Here is a 19,495-nt window from a genome sequence, read left to right as displayed (position 1 = left end):
ATATTTTCTTGAAAGCAAAAAATACACATTTTACAATGAATCAATAGTAATACATTTTTCTTATTCAAGATTAAAGAACCTTCAACGAAATGTAGCACACTTAAGGGATCGGAATTAGCGCAACAATGCTACTCTTAAGAATCGATTGATCAAAAAGCAGCACTTACATGGTCTTACAATTTTCTTTTTACAACATTCACTTAAAAGTGATTTTTAGAATGTATAGTTTTTATTAAAGATACTAAAGAACAAATTTTTGCTTCACCTCTTCTATTGACTATGATAACTTGTTGACCCAATCACCAAAGCTAACGCCTCCAATGTAATTAGGAAATTGCATTCAAAATAAATACAGATGAGTGTGTGTGTATATTTGATAGAATCATCCTTGAATAGTTGAATGATTTAGACGAAATTGAATTCCATCCGTGATGAATGTCGGGTTCGCTGTCTTTGTCATGACGTCCATTGCTCCCATCAGTTCCCCAACAACTTTGTAACCATTCCAATATGGAAGTCAAGAAAATTCCAGAAATCAGTAGTTTGAAGAGATACAAAAATAGTCAAAATAAAAAGAAGACTAATAATTAATTTGCTAAGAAAAATACTTGCATGAGTTTGGGGAAAATCTTTGATGGTCAAAAACAGTAGAAATGAGGCCTCTGAGTTTAAAAACTCATCGTCTGTTTTATGAGAGAGAGAAAAAAATGGTTGCACCTGTTCATGTTTTCATGAGTCTTGGGCAAATAAGAACTGATGAAGACCTTCTCTTAATTGCAAAAAGAGAGTACTAAATTACAAATGAAGAGGGGGTTAACGTAAGCGCATGCCCTGGTCCTTCAATAAGATTTTATCAGTCTAGCGTTTGGACGTATAAAAGAAATTTAAATCGGCACACGTAAAAATTTAATTGTGTTTAAAGTTTGCAATTAGTCATTTCTAGAGAAAACAAAGGGTTTTTTTTGTTTGTTTAATTTCACAATTAAAAATCCAATTAATTTTTAGTCCAACTCATGGGCTGTCATAGTGGTTAAATCGGTACACGTAAAAATTTAATTGTGTTTAAAGTTTGCAATTAATCATTTCTAGAGAAAACAAAGGGTTTTTTTTAATTTAATTTCACATTTAAGAATCTAATTAATTTCTAATCTAACTCATAGGCTGTCATCGTGGCACTCGTCTCGACCTTTGATTTATACCCCTTAAATTGAATCTCAGCCGTTTTTGTTAAGTAGATGTTAGATTAGGACACGTTAATTACGCATAACCCTTTGGTAATGTTCTTAGTCTCTACGACTTATACTTCGTTGTTCTCATATATATATATATATATATATATATATATATATATATATATATAAGAGTAGTAACTACTAAGGGCATCTCCAATGGGGGGTGTAAACCGTATAGAGTGGAAATTTTACACCTCAAATATCAAAAAACTCTCTCCAATGGGGGTGCTAAACCGTAGGTAATAGTGTATTAGCTAATAGAGAGAGTGGAGAATTCCCCCTCTCGCTATTAGTTAATAAAAAGCCCGGACGTCACTTAAAATAACGTCTGTTTAACTTAAAAACTCGGACGTCACTTCAACACACGTTTAAAGCTTTTATTTTTTAACTTTCGGGACGTCACTCCAAGTGACGCCCCGGTTTTAAATTAAAGAGGGACGTCACTTGGAGTGACGTCCGAGTTTAAAATCTATTTTTTTTACACTCTTCCATTGGAGAGTATAAAGTGTGGATATTTATGAGTTAGGGCATCTCCAATGGGGGGTGTAAAATTACACCTCCACCTAGACTCCACATAGGTGCCATTAGGATTTTACACCTCTAATTGTATAGTATTGTATAACTCATAAATATCCACACTCTATACTCTCCAATGGAAGAGTGTAAAAAAAGATTTTAAACTCGGACGCCACTCCAAGTGACGCCCCTCTTTAATTTAAACGGGGACGCCACTTGGAGTGACGTCCGAAAGTTAAAAAAAATAAAGCTTCAAACCCGTGTTGAAGTGGACGTCCGAAGTTTTTAAGTTAAACGTGACGCTATTTTAAGTGACGCCCGGCTTTTTATTAACTAATAGCGAGAGGGGAATTCCCCACTCTCTCTATTAGCTAATACACTATTACCTACGGTTTAGCACCCCCATTGGAGAGAGTTTTTTTATATTTGAGGTGTAAAATTTCCACTCTATACGGTTTACACCCCCCATTGGAGATGCCCTTATACAATACTATACAATTAGATGTGTAAAATCCTAATGGCACCTACGTGGAGCCTAGGTGGAGGTGTAATTTTACACTCCCCATTGGAGATGCCCTAACTAGTAAACATCCTCTACAACCAAAGCTAGTTGGCCTACGCTTGCACCAATTGTGCCACTTTGTTTAAGAAGAAGGCACTACCAATACTTCCAGCGGGCAGCATAGTAAGCATACAGATGAGATGCCGGGTATGCAGCACATGGGCAGCTAACCTATTAATTTAGTTTAAACTCTAAACGAAACCAAAACTTTACTCTTAACCATCTAAATTCTCAAAATCATTACACTAACCAAAGTATCTAACAACTCTCTAGTCTCCACCAGTCCAGTTGTCCCAACTCTCTTAACAATGGCATTTTAGTCAACTAAATTCAGCTGTCGTCTCAACTCCACATCTGAAAATCCCATACCAAATTTTCGCCGCCTTCTTCTCCACCCTGAACTACCCCCAACTTCCAAACATGCAAACCCCAAAACCAAAACGAAAACCAAACGACACCACATCCAACAACGATGACTCATCAGAAAAACTAGACTACCTCTTACTATCATCCACTATATCAAACTCCGAAGACTTATCCCCATTCATTAAAAAATCATTCACATCTTCAAAACCCGAAAAACTCCTCCACCAATTAAAAGACTTCACTAAATCAAAAGAATCCGAAATCGAAGAAGTATGTAAAGCTCATTACCAAGATTTCATCCTAGCCGTTGATGACTTACGATCTTTATTATCCGACGTGGACTCATTAAAAACATCACTATCAAAATCCAACACCACTCTTCAAACCGTTGCGAATCCGTTATTAACCGTTCTTGACTCATTTGTCGAGACTAAGATTGTTAGTGAGAATATCAACTGTGGGTTGGATTCAGTACAGATCTGCATTCAACTTCTTGAGTTGTGTTCACGTGCGAATTTCCATTTGGAGCGGAATAATTTTTACATGGCTTTGAAATGTATTGATCAACTTGAAGTAATTTATCTTGATAGTGTCCCGTCCAAAACTATTAGGAATATGTTGGAGGATCGTATTCCGGCTATACGTGGGTATATTGAGAGGAAGATTAGTAAGGAGTTTGGTGATTGGTTGGTTGATATTAGAATTGTTAGTAGGAATTTAGGGCAATTAGCGATTGGGCGAGCTAGTGCTTCGCGGCAGAGGGAGGAAGAGCTTAGAGTTAAGCAGAGAGAAGCTGAGGAACAGAGTAGGTTGAGTTCGAGAGATTGCGTATATGTTTTGCAAGAGGAGGAGGAGGATGAGGAGGATTTGAGAAATGGGGGTGAGGAAAAGTATAGTGATGGTGGAGTTGGTATGTTGGGGTTTGATTTAAGGCCTCTTTATAGGGCGTATCATATACATCAGACATTGGGGTTTGAGGAGAGGTTTAAGAAGTATTATTTTGAGAATAGGAAGCTTCAGTTGACTTCGGATTTTCAGGTATCTTCAATGACTCCTTTTCTTGAATCACATCAGACATTTTTTGCGCAAATTGCTGGGTTTTTTATTATTGAAGATAGGGTTTTAAGAACTGGGGGTGGGTTGATATCGAAATTTGAGGTTGAGAATTTGTGGGAAACTGCTGTTAGTAAAATGTGTTCTGTTTTAGAGGATCAGTTTTCTAGAATGCAAACGGCTAATCATCTTTTGTTTATTAAAGATTATGTTAGTTTGCTTGGTGTGACTTTGCGGAGATATGGATATCATATTGATGCCTTGCTTGATGTTTTGAGTAAGCATAGAGATAAGTATCATGAACTGTTGTTATCTGATTGTCGTAAGTTGATTGGGGATGCTCTTTCCGCGGATACATTTGAGCAAATGATGATGAAGAAAGAATATGAATATTCTATGAATGTATTGTCGTTTCATTTACAAACTTCTGAAATAACACCGGCATTTCCATACATTGCATCCTTTTCTTCCACGGTCCCAGATTGTTGTCGCATTGTGAGGTCCTTTATTGAGGACTCTGTGAGCTATATGTCGTATGGTGGCCAGTTAGATTTCTTTGATGTTGTTAAGAAGTATTTGGACCGGCTTCTGACTGATGTCTTGGATGAGGCATTGTTGAGAATTATCAATTCTTCAGTTCACGGGGTTTCCCAAGCAATGCAGATGGCAGCCAACATGGCAGTGATGGAGCGAGCTTGTGATTATTTCTTCCGTCATGCGGCACAGCTTTCGGGCATTCCATTGAGGATGGTTGAGAGGGGTAAAAGACAGTTTCCTTTGAAAAATTCTCGTGATGCTGCGGAAGAGATGCTTTCAGGGATGCTCAAAACCAAGGTTGATGGATTCTTGTCATTGATGGAGAACATTAATTGGATGACAGATGAGCCTCCACCGAGTGGGAATGAATATGTCAATGAGGTGATTATATATTTGGAAACACTGGTTTCTACTGCTCAGCAGATACTCCCAGGTCAAGTGCTTAAAAGGGTTTTGCAAGATGTTCTTTCTCATATATCAGAGAAAATTGTTGGTGTTTTATATGGGGATACAGTTAGAAGATTCAATGTCAATGCGATGATGGGTATTGAAGTGGATGTTCGGTTGTTGGAATCATTTGCAGAAAACCAAGCTCAAATCTGTTCTGAGGCAGATGTTAGTCAGTTGAAGTCAGCTTTGGCTGAGTCAAGGCAATTGGTTAATTTGCTTTTGAGCAGTCATCCAGAGAATTTTTTGAATCCAGTCATCAGGGAGAGGAGTTACAACAGTTTGGACTATAGGAAAGTGGTTTCAATCTCTGAGAAATTAAGGGATCCCTCTGATCGCCTGTTTGGTACATTTTCAGGGAGGGGAGTCAAGCAAAATCCAAAAAAGAAGTCCTTGGATACATTGATCAAGAGACTCAAGGATGTGAGCTAAATTGGTATGAAGCCATCCAAAACATCTGTTCTTTCTTTATGCTCTGTTTTATCTTTTGTCGGAACTGCTATAACTTGCCAATTGCTTGTACCATATTGTAATGTCAGTGTGTGCATATTGCATAGTGTATGTGCCTTTCTCATATTTTTTTGTATGTTTTTGCATTGAGCTCTTTTGCCATCTTTGTGGCTCTTCAATAATATCAATTTAGCTTTTCTTTGGGGTGGAAGTAATTAATTTTGAGTCATCCTAGACATGATACTTGCTGTTAATTCGGTAATATTATTAAAATTTGTATTCTAAACTGATCTTGTATTTATATCTATGTTAATCAATCATCTGATAGAAATGGTATTTCTTTAAGGGAAAACCAGCCTCCTGGAGGAAAAGAGAGAGTTAATCAATGCAACATCTGTATTAGGGCACATGAACTAACCACACACTACTGTACCGCTCTTTAGTCTTTAGGACATTAGTTATGACTTCTGACAAACACATTCTGACACAAACAAATAAGGTTTTAACTGTACATGAAATTGGCGTGGTGCGCTCACACCTAAGCAGCATGTGGGAATATAGGATTATCATTTTATACTAATGATTCCCTGCCTTATTCATATTACGGGGTTGTTTTAATCAAACTTTCTCCTGCGTTTCTTCATTCATAAAATTTATGTTATCTGTGGCATACTTGTGTAGGTAAGTTCAGCTATATTAGGGTGTTTTAACTTTTAACCTATTACTCATGCTAGCTATGGTTCAGCATTTCTTGGTCATTGTTGCTACTGTTATAGTTATTTACCAGCATCGAAGGCCATTCTGTGGGAAGTATTGCAGATATTGTCTAATCTAAGGATCAGCCTTTTTGTAAGTCTGTGTTTTTTAGGGATAAAATGGGATTTGATTCAGACACAAGGTTTTTTTTTTTTTTTTTTTTTTTTGGGGGGGGGTGGGGGTGGGGAGTGGGGTGGGGGGGAGCTAGAGTTTTCTGCATTCATTTGGATGGAATAGAGGCATTAATCATCTCTACTTACATGTATGTTGGAAAAATAAAAATTGGATTTCAAAGTTGCTGTTCAGTTTCTTTTTATTTGATAAGCCTTAATATGTAGGCCTTTGCACAGGTAAAGCTAATTGTGCACGCTTATGTTTATGGTTTATGTCATTCATCCAAGATAAGTGTCATGATGCCAGTCTATTTTGACTGAATAGACGATGCATTTCTTGAAGGGTATATATAGTTTAAGGAGATAACCAAAGTGGTGGTTGGTGGGACATTCTACACCATTGAACAGTTGACTATTAAGGAGGTATAATAGTGTCAAGTGTCAACTGTTGCTTGGTGCTGAGGCATCGAGTCTATTTATATTTGTTTTTTTCCTCAAGTTTGAGAAACAGAAGAGCAAAAAAGTGATTTTTTACCTTTGTAAATAGCGAATGGATAGTGCAATTGCATTTTGGTTTCTGCAACAGCAACTGTCCTGGGAAACAACTATTGAGGGAATAGTTGGATGTGCCAATGACAAGCATTGGAGGTCTTAGGTCAGTAAGTATCCGAATTCATTCCATATGTACTCTTGATGATAGAGGAGCATGGCTGATTCCTACAATTTTGGATGGGTGATCTTTGCTTTAGTGAGGGGGTCAACCAAAATCCAAAGGAAGTCCTTCGGTACACTGATAAAGAGACTCATGTCAATTAAACTGGTAAGAAGCCAATAAAGCCATCCAAAATCTTATGTTGTTTTGTGATGCTCTGTTTTATCCTTTGTGGGATCTATCTATTGTGTGTCTGTGTGCATTAGTGCATATTAAATTGTTTCTGTCAGAGTGTGTATGTCTCATTTTTTTCCTGTACGTTTGTAGTGTTATATTCTTTTACCATCTTCATGGTGATTCAGTAATTTCAAATCATTTACTGTTGGTGTTGGATGTAGTTGTACTTTTACAGTGAATGTTGAAAATGTTGTATTCTCAAAACTTTACTTTTATGTCGAACATTTTTCACTCTCTTATGGTGATTCAGTAATTTCAAATCATTTTTTATCTTAATCTTTTTCGGTGTTACTGACTTACAGAGTTACAGCATATGTGCTGATGTTGTCTGCCGAGGGCATTTAGAAGTTAAATTGTAGGGGCTATTAATTCTACTCAGCTTGATAGCCAAGTTGCAGCACTTTTTGGTCCTTTTCAGTACTAGTTTATGTATAAATGATTGGCCATCCCAGGGTTCGATTCGTAGAGATTGTCTGGTCCAAGGCCCAGCCTTGGCATATTGCTTGTTTCTGGTTTTTGGGGGATAGTAGATCTGTAGATGGCTACATCTTGAGGTCCTTTCCTCCAATTATGAGGTAGGTTGGTCGTATCACCAATGGGTCTACAACTAGCTGTCAGACAGCGAACTAGAGGCCCAGGCATCCACTAGCGTATCTGGAATTCTTGATCCACTCTGTTTAAGCGACGTATGCAATTCAGACAATGTTTTGCCCAATTGCCCGCTAGCAAACCAAGCTGTATATTTAATTGATCAGCTTTTAAGATATGACATCATACTCAACAATAACCATGAACCCATGACTCTGCATATACTTTCGGTAAATCATTACGGAAAATTAAAAGCAAGCAAGCAAAACTTGAAATGCATCAAACGACAAACATTTCGTTGTTGGTTAATCGAAAATGTACACAGCATCCGTGATCCGTCTTGCACCATGTATCAAATTATTGGGTGAATTCACTGGGCTTCATTTTAGACAATGTTACTGGACCTACAGAAGCTCACCATTACGTCTACCTAGTCCACCAGTGACCAGTATCTTCTGAGAATTTGAGATTTTTCCTGTACTCAAACCCAACCTTGTTGAGCACATGCTACACAATTATTCAGTACGTGATCTATAAAGTATAAACAATCGCCGGTGCGCCAATGAAGCTCGACAACAACCACCATGTGAAACTTAGTCAACTATGTGAGATTTCAAAGCAATGCAATGGGGTGCAACACTAGAAAACGAAGTTACGGAAGGGTACTTTTGGTATGACATTTTTTTGTCAGTGGCAAGCACAATTTTCCCACTAGAATTATTTTCCCGCGTTTGGCTGCTAATAAGAGTACTGGCAAAAATTTTCTCACTAGGTAAATTTTGCCACCCTATCTCTCGCTCTTTTCTCACTCTCATTTCAGTAGCCGCCTCTCTCTCTCTCTCACAGATTTGGATTCTCGCTGGTTATCTCTCTCGCTCTCGCGATCAGGTACGAAATGTTAGAACCCCAAGTTCTTTAGTATCAACTCTTATTTCATGTACGTTTAGAGAGTCAGGTATTATTGCTATTCGTTGTTCGATACGTTTATTAGGGAGTGTTGGTTGGTAATGTTATGGTTTCGAGGGAGTATGTGAAGTATTTAGTTGGTATTACCGTTTTCCTTGTGAAAACTGTAAAATAAATTGATCCCATGAGTCCACGAGGGTGAAAACAAAATAGTTTGGGTATTCTTGATTATTCAGGCTTGGAAGCTTATTTCACGTTCATGCATATGTTCAAAGTAAAACAGATAGGATTTTAGTATTACCAACTTGGGATTTTTAGTTTTAATCAATAATATTTTTTGCTATAGCCTTAGCTGTTCCTTCAACTCGACAAAAAACTATAGAGGAGCAAATGAACCCCTCAATCAGAAACTATATGCATTTTTATTGTTATAAGTCCATGAAATACTGATTTGTATTTTGCTTATCAATTGTTATAATATGATATGCTCACATGTTGGGAAATGACTTAATCTCGTAGTCCATGTTGTGTTTATCCTCTGGTTATCATGTATGGTTGTACAATTGTCTCATTAATTTTTTCTTTTTGACGTTTTGTAGAATGACGACCGAATGTGAGCGCAAGTTAGTTGCGGTTCTAGTTATAATTATGGCTGGCCATGTAATGATGACGTGGTGGTATAGGAGAAGGTATATGGGGAGATATAGGCCTAGGCGTAAGACTCCCTCTGCTCTTACTAGAGGTCCTTGTTTAGATGATGGGGAGCAAACCCAGATTGATAGGGGTGATGGTTTTGAAGCTGGTGAGAGCTCCGCTGGTGGGGGTGGTGTTTCTGAAACCAATAGTGAGAGCTCCGCTGGTGGGGGTGGTGTTTCTGAAACCAATAGTGAGAGCTCCACTGGTGGGGGTGGTGTTTCTGAAACCAATAGTGCAAACAAAAGCAGTACACCTACTACCAAGAAGAGGAAGTCTCGGTTCTCTGAGGATAAACCCGAACCCAAGAAGAGGAAGTCTCGGTTCTTTGAGCCCCTTCGTTTAAGGTGTTTGCTGAAGCGGTGGTTGAATTAGTCAAGTCCTTCAAAGCACCAGTAGAGCCAGTAGATTTGTTGAAGGATGCTTTGGATGCTTTGAATTCTCTTCCTGAAATGGAGCCTGAACTTTTTCTAAGGTCACTAGACTTGCTGGGCGGGAATGATAGGCTAATGAAGATCTTCTTGGGACTTGGCGAGGATATGAAGGCTGCTTGGTTGTTTAGGAAGCTACACCAAGCAGGGCTTTGAGGCTTAACTGATATTGTGGTAGTGGTGGTGGTGTCAGGTGTGTACTTGTTACTTGTTTATGTTTTGGGTATTACTATGCACTTTCTTAACTTCACTGCTATTTTTATGTTTTGGGTATTACTATGCACTTTCTTTACTTCATTGCTATTTTTATGCTTCATTGAGTTTGAAAACGGAAAGAAATATTATTTCCTAAAAGTTGGAATATTATTTCCTACGGGAAAAACCTATGCTATCAAACACTAGTGAAACTGGCGCTAGTTGATAAACTTTTTGCAAACAAACACTGCCAAACTGAAATTTTCCTACTCGGAGTCTAGAAGTGTTTTGTGGGAAGACACCGGCAAATCTCATATTTTACCACTAAACAAACGCACCATTAGTGGGTGAACGTTGCAAACCAGGTGCCCTTGCACTTGATGAGGCTTTGGGTATCTTCAATCATTTAATTCGTGTGCGACCCTTGCCTTCTATTTTTCCTTTCAGTCAACTTTTAGGCGCCCTCGTAAAAATGAAACATTATTCCACCGTATTGTCATGTCCAAAATGGACTGTGCAGGAATCCAACCAGTTACTGGTATACTCAACGTCGTGATCAATTGTCACAGCTCTATGGGTTAGCCGGAGCTGTATTTTACTGTTTTCGCTAGCATTCTGAAACAAGAGTTGGAACCAGAAGTATTTACTTTTACCACTCTTTTTAAGGGACTCTCTTTGCAGGGTAAACTAGTAGAAACTCTGGATTTACTCGATAAAATCGTGGAGAATGGGTATCCGTTCACTGAGTTTATTTATGGGGTTGTGGTTATCACACTTTGCAAAGCTGTGAATGTCAATGCTGCCTTAGAGCTGGTGAAGGCAATGGAAAAGGAAAAAGTAAAGCCTAATGTAAATATGTATAACATGATAATCAATGGCCTTTGTAATGTAAACCGGGTATTTTACGCTCTTGGTCACTTTCAGGACATGACTTGCAAAGGGATTGTAGCAGATGTAGTTACATACAGTTCTTTGATTCATGGACTGCGCAATTTGGTCAATGGAAAGGAGCTATGAATTTGTTTAATGACATGTTGGAAAAGAGAATCTCACCTGATGTAGTACCCTATGGCATTCTCATTGATGCTCTTTGCAAAGAGGGGAGGACTAATGAAATACTGAAGTTATTAGAGTTGATGCTTCAAAGAGGTAAAAAGCCTAATGTCATCACAGATACTTCTCTGATTCATGTCCTATGCATTTCGAATCAATGGAATGAAGCATCTGAGTTGTTAAATGATATGGCCTGTTGTGGAATCTCACCAAATGTGCAAATGTATACTATTTTGGTTGATACTTATTGCAAAGAAGGGAGGGTCAACGAAACACACGAACTACTGAAGCTGCTGATTTAAAGAAATGTGGCACCTAACATAATCACATATAGCGCGTTGATAGATGGATACTGTTTGCAAGGTAAAATCAAAGAGGCAGTACAAGTTTTTTCTTCACTGATGGAAAACGGTGTGGAACCCAATGTTGTTAGTTATAACATTTTGATCGACGGCTATTGCAAGGTTCAGTGGTTAGATGAGGCAGTGCAACTCTTGGAATATATATTTGCAAGGGATTAACACCTAACAACATCACATATATCACCATTGTTTCTGGTCTATGCAATGTTGGGAGAGTTGCGGTTGCACGTAAAGTTTTCACTGATATGCAAGGGTGAGTGTAAATGTTGTCACATATGGTGCATTGATAGATGGATTTTTTGCTAATGGCTGTGTTTCAGAAGCAGTATAACTATTCTATATGATGGAAAAGAATGAGTAAAAGTCAATATTGTGATTTATAATATGATCGAAGCAGGGGAACTTAATAAGGCAAAGCAGATCTTATGTAACTTATTTACCAAAAATTTGCAGCCCGACACCGTAACCTTTAACACATTGATCAATGGCTTTTGCAAGAAAGGGATGCAAAATGAAGCTCAAATTTTGTTGGTCGAGATGGAAGAAAAAGGTATTGCTCCAAATGATGTGACATTCAATATGCTTACAGAATGGTTGGTAGGGGTTTTGCAGTGTCTGCAGAAACTATGTCTATATTGGTAGATTTGCTAGTGCTTGCAATGGTGAACCAAATTATGAAGGTGTGGAGTTGCTTTGTGATTTTTTGCTAATAGACTAAGGCAAAGGTAATGTGGTCTAGTAGAGATTCCATGTTTGGCCGTGTGATATATATTAGTCGTTGACAGGGGTATGTAACTAGTTGAATGTGTTTACTTCTACTAGAATTCCTTTGTCTTGTAATCTCATAGAGATTTGGTAATTTGAATGTTATTATGAGAAGGTTTTGAAAATCCTAAGTTACTTTGACACGGATACACATGCCGGTGTCCGACATGGGACCTATATGAAGTGGGACACGGGGACCACAGCTAACTAAAATATAAAATTTCTACTATTCTTTAGTTACATGACTAAATATTCTTGGGTTCAAGACCTTATAAAGCGGCTCACAAATCAATAAATATGAAAGTGGGTTCACTACTTTTTCATTTGGACATATGTTCTTTGGCTCCTTGTCAGATATCTAGTGCAGTCCACATTGCTATATGGTTAAGAATGCTACACTACTTGGTTGGTACTCTCTTATATTAGTTCAAGGAGATGACAAAATTGGTGGAATTGGTGGTTAGTGGGACGTCCTGAATATTGAACATTTGACTATTAAGGCGGTACTTAGCTCAACTGTTGCTGAGTGCTGAGGCGTATAGGAGTTAAGGGTAATATCAACACATCTTAGTTTTTGCAATAGCAACCTACCTGGGCAACAACAGGTGAGGGATTTGTTGCCTTTTGTCACTGCTAACCATTGGAGGTCTTAGGTCAATAGAAATTTGAATTAACTTCTATACTAGATGCTAGAAGAGCATGGCTGATTTCTACGATTTCAGATGGGTGATCAAAGATGTCTTTTAAACTGGTATGAAGCCATGCAAGAAGTTGTGAGAAGTTGTGCCCTTTTATTACGTTCGGTTATATCTTTTGTGGGAACTGGCACCTTTACTTATCTATTAATGTTACAGCCTTTGCAGTTGTTTCCAATTTCTACTATATATGTATGTCAGAGTGTGTCAGTCTCCATGTTTCTGTATTTTATTGCATTGAATTCTTGTACCATCTTCATGGTAATTCAACAATTTCAAATACTTTTCTGGTGTGGTTGGATGTAGTCACATTTTTACTGTGAATATGGTCAGGAAACATTTCAAATACCTGTCTTGTTCTTTTAATGGGTTCTTTAGTAAGTTTGTCAGTTTTAATCTTTTAGTCTTGCATCACACCTGCACATGTCCAGGGTATTACATTTAGAAGCGGATTCTGCTGGTATATTGTAGGGTTCTATCCTTAAAGATCATGTGGTCATTTGGTCGTTTCTCTGTGGGGATAAACTAGGAACGAAATTAGAAGCTATCCCTTCCTTGTTTACTGTTTGAGATAAACTTGGGAATATCAACAAGAAGCAAAAACTTGGAGAGATGTTGCATTCATTTACATGCTGTATTAATTTTCAGAAGTGGAGATGCAAGAGAATGGATTAGGATGTATTTGCTTACTTGTGATTTACTGTAAAATCGTTTTTGGTTTTCCCTTTTGTTTATTAGTTTGAAATACATACGAAATACTCCTACTTAGACAAAGTACCGAAAAGCTTTCGAGGTTACTTCTTGAACGAGCCTCAGTCCAGACTACTCAGATTATTGCGATCTAATGAACATGAATAAATCTAGAATTAGATCATTCTCTTCCTTAATTACTACTTCACAAATCTAGACCAGACAAACTTCTACTCTGAGAAGACTTGGTGACGAACCACAGGTAAATTAGGCTTGGTTATATTCTTCCAGTTGGAATTCCTAAAACTTCATTTTGCAGGGTTTTGTATAGCAAGCCGAATGTAACTTTTGGATGTCTGAATTTCGCATTTCAAGCAGATTCTCAGTTTAAACTTTAAAGTTCTAGCCGTAGTTTGGTGCAAACCTAGAGATCCACATGGGATCACTCTCTCCTTAGAGAGCACCACCTAGAAGAGGGACCGTTCAGTGTCGACGTAAGAAGGTTTCTCTGCATTAATATAGAAAGTGAAGGATTTTTTGGAGGGATAGAAGGTTTAGGTTGCATGGGTTTCATTCATTCAAACAAAGAAAATACACTCTCCTCAAATCAACGTAGGGTACTTTGGGCCTTACCTGGCTCTCCAGCCCCGTCCATGGTCCAGGAAGTAGAAACTTGCTAACGAAACCCAATAAAATGATGCTGATTTGCTGAATGATTGAATTAGATGGCAAGCCAACATTGCAGCTAGAGGTCAACACTTCCTGTGGAAGACTTACATGGGAAGGACTACCTACTGGTAATGTCCTTTTGAGCAGAGGTTTGGAGGGAGATCATGCATGCCCTTTCTGCCAAGAATGCACTAAATCCTCTGAACATCTTTTCTTTCAGTGTACTTGGACAAAGGGAGTCTGGTTTATTGCTCTAACCAGTATAAGAGTGGATAGATATCCCAACAGAAGCACGAGGGGTTGGATGGATGAGATCATGGGATGGACTGTAAATAAGGAAGAACATATAAGAAACTTGGGTTTGTACGCAGTGCTACTTGTGCTGAACATTTGGGAGCATAGGAATTGTATTCTTTTTGATGCAGGCCAGAAGAGCAGGACAACAATACATAAGAAGACTGATGCCCTATGGAGGAGAACACTAAAAGCCTGTGAAGAACAGGATATACAGACCTCCCTGAACTCTCCTATCACTATGACTGCAATGAATAATAGCATAAATAATGGTTTAGTTGGTAATAGTATGAAGATTTATTATGATGCATCCTTTGGCAGGTTTAGTAGCAAAGCAGCAGCTGGAGCAATTGCAAAGTCTGAGGAAGGTGAATTCATGAAAGCTGCAGTTAGGGAATTCAGTGCAACTACCTCGGAGGAAGCAGAGCTTGTAGCTGCTGAAGTGCATCTTTGCTGGCTAAGAATCTAGGATGCAGGCGAGTGGAGTTCTTCGGAGACAATAGTGTCATTAAACATTTAAATGACCTTCCTGAGGAGTTCTGTTAGCAGTTCAGAAGTGTAGTTTACCATGCCTTAGCTGTTTTAGACTGTTAAGATAGCTTTAGTTTCAGTTGGTTAAGTAGATCTTTTGTTGGGGAGGCTCATGAACTGGCTGCCTGGACTTTTAAGGCATCAGATCAAAGTACTCTTCCAGTGTGTATTAGAGAGTCAGGTACTCAGGTGTCCAAACCATTTATTTATAATTAATGCGATATCCATTATCGAAAACAAAAAATGATTGAATGAGTAATGAACATGGTGGGTTTATGATTACCCAGTGCTGTCTTACGAGTTATGAGGGTGTGGCACGTTACCCACTTCGTTACTTTCTTTCCCCAGCACCTTAAAATATCTAATCTGTCGACCATGATTTTCAACCCCTTGGTCCCCGTGGTTGGTAGATTCAACGGCAATGCAGAGGATTCAAATGATGCTGATTGTATACGTAAAACAAGCGAAAGAGATTCACTTCCACAATTCCACTAGAATGGGCATTTTTTGGCTTCTATCATTTTATGTGATTTGTGGAGTCACCTAGTTTTTGGTCCGATGGCAAAAAACAAATTATTGTAGGATTGACTAACTGTGTCGCTGGTTGGCCCATCTACAATGGATGATGCGTGTTTCATAGGACCAACCAAAAACTAAAGATATTATAACCAACTTTTTTGACTTGGTCACTTCTCGACAAATATCATACAACGTGTTTAACATTGGTTCATGATTTTAAACCTCTTTTTAACCACAAGTTCACTATCCCCAAATTCCAAATCATTCTCCTTGGAGATTTATCTGTTCATTCTGTTGGTCCAGTTAAAAAAACGAGGATTAGCTCCATTTCACACACTTGCTGAATAATAATATTTGAAGAAATAAATTATTAACAAAAAGAAGAGGCACGAAGCAGTTAACGTTCCATTTTTAGTAAGATTCAAGACTACATTAGGACTTACGAGACGTCCTAATTGGACAACCTTGTCCTTAAAATCAATTACAAAATTTGCAATACATACTGCTATACTAGAATGGCAAAAATATATACTTAACATATTATCTTGTAGATCCAGCTGAACCCACCTCAGAACTGACAGCAACATATACACCAAGTCAACATACTTAAAGCCAGACTAGTAGCCTTAAAGTAGCATTTGTTGGAGAAAAGACGGAAGAGAAATGAACCCAATCCAACCCATGAAGAATCTACTGTTTTATTTCTGTGTCCTTTTCATTTCCATATCCTTTTTACCAACACAATCATCAGCATCCAAATTATCAGCATATGAAGTACTGAGAAGCTATGATTTCCCAGTGGGTCTATTACCACAAGGTGTAACTGGATATGAGCTAGAGCCAAAAACTGGGAAATTTGCAGCATATTTAAATGGGAGTTGTAGTTTTAGTATTCAAGGTTATCAGTTGAAATACAAGTCTAAAATTACTGGGTACATCTCAAAAGACAAGTTGACTCAATTAAAGGGAGTAACTGTTAAGATTCTTTTTATCTGGGTTAATATTATTGAAGTTACTAGTAGTGGTAACGAGCTAGGTTTCTCTGTTGGGATTATTTCTGCTAATTTTCCTATTGATAATTTTGACGAGTCACCACAGTGTGGGTGTGGGTTTGAGTGCAATAAGAAGAAGAAGAAGGTATGGAGTATTAGGACTAATCCATTTGTTTCTTCTTCTTAGATGATAATTTTAATGTTTTAGTTTATGATGTTAATGAACATGGGGTTTATTTATTTTATCAATAGATAGTTTATTTCATGAGTTTTGTTTTATTTTATTTTTGTTATATTTATGAGAAAATAAGATATTTTAGGGCCTAATTTCTTTGTTTCTTCTTCTTGGAGAAGAAGATGATCTGTAGAATCTTTTGTTTTATGAAAATGGGCAATGTTTATTTTGTTGAATTATATTTATGTGACGTGGGGCTGTTGTTTTTCTTCTTACTTAGATATGAATGCTTGCTAATTAATGTGGTGGACTGGTTGATGGAGGGTAGATAGATATGTGAATACTGTACTACGTGGTGGGTAAGACGGTAGATAGTTTAAGTTATTATTATTAGGTATGACAATATTGCACTCAGGAGGCAGTATTTGTATTGATGGAAGGCACATTTTATAGTTAGATGCATCATTAAAACTAATATGGCATTGGACATAATCAGGCCATTTCAAATTCAAATATTTAATAGTTATGTCTCGCTTTTGGGCTGATCGATGTGGTATTTGTTTCAACCTAGTTAACGGACAGGATTGATTGATTATTATTGAACCACCATATTCGCTCTGCTTTGTCCACTTTGAAGGTTGCAGGCTGAAAATGAGTAATAGCTTCTAAGAAAGAAGAAACTTGTGCATTATCTTGATAGTAGGTAAATGCAAGATACTCTTTAAATTTTCGGATGTACAGACCAAGTAGTTTTCAAGTCTGCTCTTTATTACTTTAGATTTGTAGTTACTTATTATGCATCATATTTAGTTATGTTACTTTCACAACAGAGGTTCTCTTATTTCTACAACATGATATTTTCAGTGTCTTTCCATAATTAATCCGTAGATAATATTCTTAATTTATTTCATTTTTTATATTTATGCAATTTTACATCCACCATCAACAAATACTCTGTAGTCAGGCACTTCAGCTAGAGCTGTGCACTCTGCTTCGAAGCATTTGGGTACACTAGTCCTCTGTCCTCCAATAATAACTTCCATAACCTGCTGCTCATGTTATTTATCCCCTTCCCTGCCATTCTGCGTTTACCTCGTGAAACACCATCGATAATCTTCAGAATACTTCTAGAAGGGCATCCAGTATTATTTAGAGTAGTTGAGTCTTGAGGTGCCTTTTTTGGGCTTGAAGGAACGTTCCAGTTGCGGAGTGGCATGAAGTTCTTGGTAGTCCATTCCCTGTTTGCTTTGACTGGATGACCTTGCCTTTATCGAACTTTTCTTGTTTCCAATTCTATATCCCTACCAAAGCTGTTTTCTGCAATCCATAACCTGAAATCAGAGTGCTCATAGAGGATATCACATATTCTGTAGAGGCTACTTATTGTTTCATCTCAAACCCACTTTTCAACTGTGACTACATTTGTTTACTCATACCTGAATACCAAGGATGTTATATATGACACTGATAGAATTGAGGAGACAACAGATGGATGCCGTTTTTAATGCTTCTCCTGGCAAGTTTGTCATTTGTTGCTGCAACAACACGCAGTACGTAGTGTCTGTACAATGAAAGCATCTCTAAGCTCCCCATCGGCAATATACTGCCAGACCCTTTTCGTCTTCTTTTCTAGACTAGTGCCTCTAGTGGACTGTAACAGATGTTAAGCAATCAATTCCAACCAGCTCAGAAGTCAGAATCTGGCAAGTGTTGCCCTAAATGTCAACTCAGCTTAGATTTGGTTTACAATCCTTCTCGCTGGACTCTCGTGGTAGCTTCTGGACTCTCGTGGTAGCTTATCCACTACCCATCCAGCTACTGTATTTTTATAATGACTGATCTTTCACGGAGGTAAAGCATGGTGACTAAATGTTGATATAGTGCTTTCTTGAGGGGTTCTATATTTTCTTCCTCCATTTGTCAAATGCGAGACTGAAATATGGAATATATCTGCTTCGTGCTTTTTCTTTTTATACAGAATGCTTTAGCAAACGTAATGATGGTGGAAGCCGTTTTCCTCATTTTACTCCATGTCTGTTCTTGAATACGCATTATGTTCCTATGCTAGAAGTTGGACTAGGGATGGTGTCATAGTGTTGAATGTTGGAAATCAACCCTGTCGATAAGAGGGTTAGGGTTAGACAAGATTCTATGACCAACACCCAGATAATGCGTTCACTTGAATTTGAACACACGGCAAATATTACTTAAAAGAAAACATTGTAGACTGTGTGCTCTAAGCTATTCCTTGTACAGGATGCGAGGTTGTTAAAAGGTGACACAAATTTATCATCTGCATTATAAGCGTACAATGCTGAAAGACGGTGAATTTTCCGTCCTTTGAGCGTCTATAGACCACTCGGCTCAAATTTGTGTCTCCAGACGATGATTTCCTGTCTTCGAAGCTTCCACCAGACCAATATGCAGGCTTGACACACTATACAGCTAACATATAGCCAAAACTTTCACTGGAAATAGAAGCGGCGGATGAAAACAAAATGAACACAAACATCTCTACACTATATGATGGCCGAGGAACCACACTTCTCAACGGAAAAAGGCTATTTCTAATCTATCATGTTTTACCATTTAGAAACACCTCCCTCAATTATTCTAATAAGTTCTATCTGTTTTAAGTAATTTATAAAAAACTCTCTCACCTCACTGATATATTAGAATTAATTTTTATATTATTTAAAATAATTTAGAAAACTTCATTCACGTCATATTATAATTAATTCCTCCTAATATTTTTATATTGTTTTATAAAAATGTTAGAACTAATAATAATGCAAACTAACTAGCGATGGATACTGCACTCGTAAGTTTTAGATTAGATGATGATTAATAACTTTTTTTCTAGACAAAGTAACTACAAATTATATGGCCTTCTAAGTTCTAACTATTTTAAATACAAAGTAACTACAAATTTGAAACTTCTGCTCTCTATAAAATTAGTTAACAAAATTCAAATACTGCGGACCATCAACTTTCACAATGGTAGTGGTTTGTTTGA

The 19,495-nt window shown here is 37.6% G+C and overlaps 2 protein-coding genes and 1 long non-coding RNA gene across 4 annotated transcripts; all 3 read left to right on the top strand.

Annotated features, from left to right (window-relative positions):
• Positions 1-2,532: 2,532 nt before the first annotated feature.
• On the top strand, positions 2,533-5,364 carry SEC15B (exocyst complex component sec15B). The gene has a single exon (XM_086589044.1). The coding sequence runs from the start codon at positions 2,731-2,733 to the stop codon at positions 5,143-5,145; it is 2,415 nt and encodes an 804-aa protein (XP_086445170.1). The 5' UTR covers positions 2,533-2,730; the 3' UTR covers positions 5,146-5,364.
• Positions 5,365-6,123: 759 nt separating this feature from the next.
• Positions 6,124-15,075, top strand: LOC147516437 (uncharacterized). Of its 2 annotated transcripts, XR_015211037.1 has the most exons (4): positions 6,124-8,180; positions 8,282-8,397; positions 9,015-9,732; positions 14,584-15,075. It is a non-coding gene; the product is annotated as an uncharacterized LOC147516437 (long non-coding RNA). The 2 variants fall into 2 exon arrangements; XR_015211036.1 differs by having other exon boundaries at positions 6,124-8,397.
• An 808-nt stretch (positions 15,076-15,883) lies between these two features.
• LOC147516436 (uncharacterized protein At5g01610-like) lies at positions 15,884-16,572 on the top strand. The gene has a single exon (XM_086589043.1). The coding sequence runs from the start codon at positions 15,976-15,978 to the stop codon at positions 16,489-16,491; it is 516 nt and encodes a 171-aa protein (XP_086445169.1). The 5' UTR covers positions 15,884-15,975; the 3' UTR covers positions 16,492-16,572.
• The last annotated feature ends 2,923 nt before the right edge of the window (positions 16,573-19,495 follow it).

This window comes from Coptis chinensis, chromosome 2 (genome assembly GCF_015680905.1).
Source record: "Coptis chinensis isolate HL-2020 chromosome 2, ASM1568090v1, whole genome shotgun sequence".
NCBI lineage: Eukaryota > Viridiplantae > Streptophyta > Magnoliopsida > Ranunculales > Ranunculaceae > Coptis > Coptis chinensis.
This window is presented reverse-complemented; position numbering and strand designations above follow the sequence as displayed.

Excerpts from the sequence above, each read along its gene's own strand:
- SEC15B (XM_086589044.1), top strand. The coding sequence starts at position 2,731 with ATGCAAACCCCAAAACCAAAACGAAAACCAAACGACACCACATCCAAC.
- LOC147516436 (XM_086589043.1), top strand. The coding sequence starts at position 15,976 with ATGAACCCAATCCAACCCATGAAGAATCTACTGTTTTATTTCTGTGTC.